The sequence below is a fragment of the Epinephelus moara genome, chromosome 6 (assembly GCF_006386435.1).
Source record: "Epinephelus moara isolate mb chromosome 6, YSFRI_EMoa_1.0, whole genome shotgun sequence".
NCBI lineage: Eukaryota > Metazoa > Chordata > Actinopteri > Perciformes > Serranidae > Epinephelus > Epinephelus moara.
This window is the reverse complement of record NC_065511.1, coordinates 22642907-22651440: the sequence shown is the minus strand read 5'-3', so window position 1 is coordinate 22651440 and position 8534 is coordinate 22642907. Positions and strand designations below refer to the sequence as shown.

The window sequence follows — 8534 nt, the reverse complement described above, 5'->3', positions numbered from 1 at the left end:
TGGACTAACTTTGCACTTGAAGGTATGCCCGTTCACTTACGTTTTAACAGGTCTGACGCTACTATGCGCCCCGGCTGTATCTAGGTTAACGGCTAACATGCTAACTATTATTTTTATGTCACTAGTCACTTGAAACAAATTTAGGACGATAGGAGACAGGTTGACATAAACCGAAATTTCCCTTTAACTGTGAGACTTTTGGGAGATACAGAAGAGTTCAAGAACATTTTTTGGGTATGAAGGACTATAATGTAATATAATATTTATCAACATGCTTTCATTTAGTTTATAATCTCCTGAAACAGTTTTTGTTAGCTTAAAATAAGCCCTTTATATCTTTACATGGGAAGCGGGTCCTCTTCCACAGAGACCACTGTGTTGCAGCACCATGTTTCTACAGTAGCCCAGAACTGACAAACCAAACACTGGCTACTTTACTGTACCTGAAGGCTTCAGTAGCTTCTCTCCACGCTTGAAAAGGGAGGGGTGAGGGAATGGCTGTTCAACTGGTTGCAATCTGCAATCTCACTGCGAGATGCCACTAAATGAAAAATGAAATGAAAAGCATTTCACAAAGCTTAGCGCTAAGTAATAGTCAGTTGTGGTCATGACTGAAATCAGTCACACCTTACGTGACCCAACTGCCATGTTGAGTGACACATTGAACCTTTTAACCTATAGAGGTCAGTGCAGCGTTACTTACACTCAATACAAAATGTAGGGCTGCTCTTGAAATTTGTTATATGATTTTGCTAAAACACTAAAAGAAGGATGAGCATGAGGTTTGCGTTGGTGTAATGTGCCAGTGGTTAAAGATGATAAGTCTGCCTGATAGTTGTGCAAGCCATCAGAGTGGTGGCTCCATAATTTGCTACACACGGTTTAATGAAAACTTGGCTTCAGACTTGCTGCAAGACATATTGACTAAAACCATATTCTGCATGCCCTTTTTTTCTGATATATACATCTACTGTTTTGTCTACTATGTCACAGACATTGATGCCACCAACGGCAACAGCTCAGTCAATGAGGAGGAAGCTGATCCTTCTTCACACACTACCCAGGATACCTCCGAGACAGAACACTATGACGTACCAGCAGAAGGGGACGAGGAAAACGAAGCCGACGATCAAAAGGAGACAAAACACGAGCAGAAGCACAATGTGGACCAAAGTCAAGAGCACGACAACAACAACAAGGAAGCGAGCACTGTCCAGCCTCAGCACCCACAGGAAGCTGTTCCAGACCAAGAAGAGGCGAAACACGAAGACGAGACTTCCAGAGATTCACCAGAGCTGGAAGACACAGAGCAGGTGGAAACTTTCTTCAGCACAATGAGCCACAGGTATGAAAATGCTACTCAGGAAGGTCACATCCTTTAGGACACATTGATTACTGTAGAAGTTACTGAACGATCGTCTGTGATATTTCACTATGACAGTATTAGGGTTAACCAATCTAAGCTATATGTAGTATTTTTGTCTTTGAGGCACTGCACTTCTGCTGCAACTTTTGACTAAACTGCACAGTTACTTAGTTTGTGAAAATATATTAATTGTATCACAGTGTTGCACAGAGTAGATGTATAATAACAGGTTTGGAAAGTTTTAACTGAATCCATTTCAAGATGTCATGATAAGTGTTTTATATTAGTGTGTTCTCTCTTGATCACATGACACAGAGAGGCCCTCATCTGATATTTGGGTTTGTAAAGCTTTTTTGTTTCACTCTGTATTTCAAACATTTTACTCTCTGTTTTTAAGACCTTGAAGAGTGTTACTGAACGTGGACTAGAGTGTTTTTAATAATTTCTGTAATATTCAGTTATGACGTAAACAGTATTACAATGGAGAAAAATCATTGTCTCACTTAACCAGTATTCAAGATGGGGACTACAGTGTGTGCATTTTGGAGTTTGTCTTTTTAATATGATGAGACAGTTTAAGAAAAGCCACATTAGCAAAAAAACAAAACATCTCTGTTAAATTGTAGACAAAGTAGCAGACTAGTCTCAGGTATTGTCAGGCATAGAATTGCATGACACTGTGTGAATCATTTCTCTGGCTTGGTTTTGACGTTTGTACCTTTTCTTTTTTTCATTTGAGTTGATCAAATAAAAATTGAAATGGCATACTTACCTCTAATATATTCTCCTGTTTGAATCTGTTCTACTTTTTTAGATTTAGTGATATAAGACTGGACGACGACAATGGTATCCCTACACAAGAGTTTTTGGACTCATGCTATGCAATAGTACCTGTATTAGGTAGGCCGGTCACTTTCAGTCTCTCCTCCTCTTAATCTGCCACTCCTTTTTTCCTCTCTCTCATGATGTGGTCATTTCATTCTGTAAAACTTTTATAAGGAAGTTTTTTTCTCTACTTTATTTGTTATTTCTGCATGCTCCTTTATTCTCATTGTCTTTAATTAATGAGGTGGCAGCTTTCTGTCTTGGGTTCATCATCATCCTTTTCTTACATGTCGTTGTTATTTCTTTCTGGAGCTGTATGTCTTTCCATGGTTTTATTTATTCTTGGTAGCCTTAAAGTTTATATTAGGTTTGTTGTTCGCTCATACATGTTCATGTGGCTGTGTGCGTGTCTTTGTGTCTATCTACGCAGTGTACTACATATAGATAAAGGTCACCATAGACTGTATAAAAGAAGTGGATGTAGCCATCATGACATTCCCCATTTGTTTGTGGACCGCTGTTTTGAAGCCTTGAGTTTAGTATTTTGTCCATCGCCATCTTGGATATTTGGAGCCAGAAATGACCGCATTTGGATGAGTGGGTTGAGCTTGGTAGGATAGGCATTGCTATGCTTCTTTCCCTATTGACAGGTTGCTGTGAAAGCGCCTTGTCAATGACAAGGTAGCCATGCCCTAAAGCATACCCTGCTTTATCGTCTATTTTACTATAAATTAGACCATTAGTGACAAAATGAACATCATGCTGTATTAAAAGTTTAAAACTAGTGATAGTGATTGAGACCATAAATTCATTAGGAAAATGTTTACTGGGGTAACAATTTAAATGAGAAGTAGAGTCATGTTCTCATGTTTTTTGCAACCAATGGATTCGCCCCCTGCTGACCATTAGAAAGAATGCAGGCACTTGGCATTGGCTTCACTTTTCAGACCCGGAGGCTACGCCCACCGTTTCATACAGTCCATGATCGTCATGCACAGTCACACTATCAATATAAAAAAGTGCAAGACTTTAGAAACAACATTTCTTGACAAAAAACTTTTTAGAGCTTCACTAGGCTTGGCCCAATGATAAGGAGGAGAGGTAAGATTAGGATCTTTGGTCTTCAGAATTACCTGGTGGTTTGAGAGATTATCAGATGAACCTTATCAACGACACGTATGTAAACATGAAAGATGGCCAAGGTATTATCAGCCTATGTTTTGTACTAACCGTAACCAGATGCCTTTTACAATGGTCCTCTGTAAATTTCACTGTGGATTTGTCCGAAGTGACGTGATCTTTTAATCGATTAAGCCTGCTCACTTCCAGCTGCTCTCAAATTGACAATCTCTTTCAAATTCAATTCAATTTAAATTTTATTTATAAAGCCCAATATCACAAATCACAGCGGATAAAGAAAAACTCTCCAAAAAACTCTTTAACAGGGAAAAGATGGTAGAAACCTCAGGAAGAGTAACTGAGGAGGTATCCCTCTTCCAGGATGGACAGACGTGGAATAGATGTCGTACAGAACAAATCAACATAATAAATTTACAGTAATCCATATGACAAAATTATACATAAAGAGAGACAGACCTTGACACATACCCAGATACTAGTGATATGATCTGTGTTTGATATCATCTACATCACGCAGCAGTATTACAAGCCTTCATCATTTTCCAGGGCTACCAATATCAGTACCCTTAAAGTGATACCGATACCACTAGAGTACTTTCTTTGATACCTTTTTTTCCTACTTCATTTGATACCCATCATGTGAATGGAAACATAAAATGCCACCAGACACCACAGGCGTGTAGTGAAGACATACTCTTGAATGTTGAGTGACGTCTCAACACAGTGAACTGCCTACTCCATCATATACACAGCATTCAACTTCACCACACCACCAGTGTATGGGTTGCAGCTGCTGCAGTAGTGGGCCAGTTACATGTCACATTAAATTGAATAATGGTTGCAGTGATTGGCTGCGAGGAATATCATACACAGTCACTCAGTCAGTCTAGATCTGGGTACAAAAAGGATATAATGTATGAATGGTTTGGCTAGAAAAATTTAGATACGTCTTGGTAGTGGGTTAAAACAAACAAGGCAGCTGCATCTTTCATTGCTGGCTGTTAACAACCGCAACATTGTCTTGATAAGTCTTAATATAAGAAAACTTTTCTCCATAAGCAACAAAGAAATGATCATGGATTTTCTCTCCTCAGACAAGCTGGGATCCACAGTGTTTGCACCAGTTAAAATGGATTTTGTTGGAAACATCAAGGTACGCGTACATGTCTTTGACTCTTTGTCTTTTTGCAGATTTGACTGTTCAGCTAAGGAGATGATGACACAGTTGTTCTTCAAAAGCAGCTCTAAGTCTTGTGCTAAATATTATGTGACAAACAAGATGAATCAACATTAGTACTTAACGATCTGCAATATAATATGTCCACAGGGAGACATTAGCTGTGCACAGTGCTGCTTAAAACCAGACATGACTCATCACTCCTCTCATTCTTGAGCTGTCAATGCAAATTATATAAAAACTGATTGAGCTGTTAAATGTATTATAGTTTTGTCATTTGTCTGAGTAGAATCAGGATCTGTTTCCCGCTCACGTCACTATATCACTCTCTTCACCCTGTAGAAAATTCACCAGAAGCTGATGTCCGACCCCGACAGTTTCCCCACGCTACAGTCCATCGTGTTACATGAAGTTCAGACAGATGTTGCCCAGGTGCGCAACTCAGCCACAGAGGCTCTGCTGTGGCTCAGAAGAGGCCTGAAGTTCCTCAAGGAGTTCCTGTCAGAGGTCAATGCAGGAGAAGAGGACATCCAGGGAGCGCTAAGTGAGTCTAGGATGCACAAACCTACAAACAAGTTCACACAACAGATTGAAGATTCGTTATATTCTGTCTGTTCTCTCACCCAGGTAATGCCTATGGAAAGACCCTTCGACAGTACCACGGCTGGGTTGTGCGAGGCGTTTTTGCTGTAGGTATTTCCTCCTCTCACTGATGCTTTTCCCCTCTGAGGTTTATCTGTGCTTGGAGTGTGACTATCGCATGCTTCTATTTCCCCAGTTGGCGCTGAGAGCCGCCCCATCTTATCAAAACTTCGCCGCTGCCTTAGTGTCAAGAGAGGGCGATGAGCTGAAGGACGGCTTCACTAGCGGCATGCACAGGGACCTGGGAGTGTACCTACCTGCCATGCAGAAGCAGCTGGCCATCCTAGACACCCTGTATGAAGAATACAACCTGGAATCTGATGAAGTGGTGTGAAACTTGACCAGAGACAGGATCTGAGTTCAAGGAAGGATATGGCCTGACTGCAGGGGCAGAGTAGTGTCTAAGAGCTGGAGGAGGGTGCCAGATGCAACGAGTGCATCTTGTGTACAGAGTAGGGTGAGCATGTCCCGTGTCAGTGTGAGGTGTTTCCGGTGGTTGTTAAACTCTACTACAGTAGAGGGTCTAGGTTTGACGAAGGTATCAGTGTCTGTATTTAGGAGCAAGCATTAACAATGAAGACGTTACGGTCTGACAAAATGTAGTTTTGAAAGTTTTGTGTCTTGTTTAAAAGACCATTGACAGTGTAGGGATTTTAAGCCCTATCGTACAGACTCCCACCATAATGACTTGTGGTGACTTTGTTACTGGTGCACATGTTGTGGCTGTGTCGTAGCTTTTTATGTACAGGTACATAATCACAAGGTATTTGGCTCTAGTGACAACCCTGGAAGATCATGTGTGATCCCCCTTGAGCTGATCGGAATGCAAAGAAATGTTTAATCAAGATTGTCCTGCTTCCTTAGATTCATGAAAGAGGGATACTCACAACTTACACAAGGCAATATTTTGACAAGAGTAATATCAGATTGTTCCAGTGCCCAATAAATGCCTTAAGTATGTGATGGGATTGCATACTGGGCGAGCTTTTAGTCTGTTAGGTAAACACTTTTTCGTGCACTGACTGTTTAAGTTCAGTGGACATTATGATATGACATTGATTTAGTTTCTTTCCCTGAAATATTTAATATGATCCTGCAGGATGACAATGTATGGTTTGACATGTTGAACAATTGCTCTAGAGACTTTCCGAGGGACCAAAAAGGAGCTGTCATGGGGAATGGCTTTAGCCTCTGCTGCCTACAGTACCACAACACACAAGAATGAAAACACAAAGTGTAGCTGTTAAAGTACTGACAACTGCTGAATACTTAAGTGGACATCCTCTGCACAAACCTATGCATAAAATGCATTTTCATAATGTCTATTTATTACGTCTTAAGTTATGCAGTTCACATTAATGTCACAGGGATCCGTTCAGTCCAGCTTTTGTGTGAATGTATGGACATTTGTAGCCACAGAGCATGTTTATTGATTGCATGGTTTTATGTATTAAGTAACATAGGAGCCAACGGAAACTGGATATAGGCCAAGGACTTAAATTAACCAAGTTAATATATTGATAGAGAGTTAAACTACATCGCTTCTCCTTCATCTCTGTGCTATGATAACATTCAGCTACTCTACAATTTTTTTTAATCACCTTGTCCATGCACTGTTCTACATACTTGAGTGTTATCTTCTGTACTTAATATATTATGATGTCACTCCAACAATGAAAAAAAAAAGTGTGGTAAGACTCCACCTCCGGGCCAAGTTAAAGTTTCTCCATAGAGTCACTGAGCCATTCAAGCAAAGCAGGAACATCCTTATAGGGCTTTTTTTTTAAAAACCAAGACATACCACATAGTATTTGTAACTTTATTCTAACTTTTTGTTTGTGTTTTCAGGAATGCACACAGTAATAATTCTTGAAGTTAGTCCTTTGCAGCAGGTTTACATCGCAGATGTGTAATGGGCTGATTCACTGTTGCAGATCAATTCCAATGTTAATCCTGAGAATACTCCATTGTAATATTGCAGACATTTGATTTGGGTTTTCTATGACTGTACATAAGATGCTATTTGATTTTTACATAATAAATAATTAAGTTGTCTTAGTGTGTGTCTGGTGCTGTCGCAGATTCATATTTTATTGTCCTATATAGAGGAAATTTGTTGTCACAGTCTGTACAAATAAACACTCAGAACTGGTTACAGACAGACAAGAACATCACAAGTCTATTACAGTGACCCCGGGTTATTAAGAGCAGTAATGGCTGAGGACACCTCCTCTCAAGGGATGATAATCTGTGGCCAGGAGGGAGGAGAGTGAAGCATGGGTTGAGAGGGTGGCAGAGGTGGTGTGCTGCGGTCAGTGCTCTGTAAGTGGTGGCAGTGTCAATGAGGGCTGGCAGGATGGGGATGCTAGATATTTTAGAAAATATATTGGTGATTTTCAGGAGCTTGATTCTGTTGATTCAGTATCGTGAAATAGCAGGTGGCGCAGTACAGAAGGATGGGTACAATAATGCTACAATACAGGAAGAGCAGGAGGAGGGTTTGACTCATGCCCTTAGTTTGGGGATCGCAGACAAATATGTAGTTTTATATTTTGTTTAGACAGGAGCCCAGAGGTATTAGGCCATATTCTCTCAACCTTGGTGACCGTACACAAATACCCCACATTTCAAATGTCAACCAAACAAATCAGTGAGTAAGCAATGGATAGTAAATCTGCACAGGTGTTGTAGTTAGTCGGAACAATAGTGGCGCTGAGCTCAGATAACACCTTTGCATACCTTGCTGTGTGTGTTTTGCATGTGCAGCAGTAGTGCGTCTTCTGCCAGGACCACATGCCAGCCATTCCTCCTTATAGGTCAGGGATTTTCACTTGGCTTGGGCCAACAGCTGGGCCCCTGCCTGCTTCCTGTCCCCGTGGCCTCTTTTGCATCGCCCCTTGTGCCGCAGCTGTAACGCTATACCATCCAGCGTGCACTAAAATAACCCCTTTTGTTGGAAAAAGTGTTTGATTTCATCTTAATACCTGCGAGAGCTCAAAATAGATCCTACATGTTTAACATCATGGCTGTATTTCTGACAGAGCGGAAAATCAACAGCTATTAGTTCATGAATTAATTTTAAACGTTCAAGGTTCCCAAACTCCACAAATAGTACACTTGACTTGGGGGGGATTCTTCTGTGAGCACAGCAGATCTTTTCATTACAGAGCAGCAGAATCAGGTTGGCCACCGCATCTCCAGCGACATTTAGTGCTGCAACTGAGACATCTGTGGTACAAATCTGATTGGTCTGGTCAGGGGGAATGCACATGATGGGATAAATACGCCAAGGTAAGCTTTTACTGGGGCATCTCAGCAGACAAATTGTCCTGATGTGATTTAGAAAAGAAATACAGCATGCTAATAGAGTTAAATGGCTGTGTC

At 40.7% G+C, this 8534-nt stretch overlaps 1 protein-coding gene across 1 annotated transcript in view; it reads left to right on the top strand.

Moving 5' to 3' along the window:
* plekha8 (pleckstrin homology domain containing, family A (phosphoinositide binding specific) member 8) overlaps positions 1-7208 on the top strand; it is an 11924-nt gene extending 4716 nt beyond the window's left edge. Inside the window, exons 8-13 of the mRNA XM_050046391.1 lie at positions 994-1345; positions 2181-2266; positions 4426-4484; positions 4851-5052; positions 5136-5197; positions 5287-7208. Coding sequence (XP_049902348.1) covers positions 994-1345; positions 2181-2266; positions 4426-4484; positions 4851-5052; positions 5136-5197; positions 5287-5484 — 959 coding nt within the window. The 3' untranslated portion in view covers positions 5485-7208. The remainder of the gene's footprint in view (positions 1-993; positions 1346-2180; positions 2267-4425; positions 4485-4850; positions 5053-5135; positions 5198-5286) is intronic.
* Positions 7209-8534: the final 1326 nt, after the last annotated feature.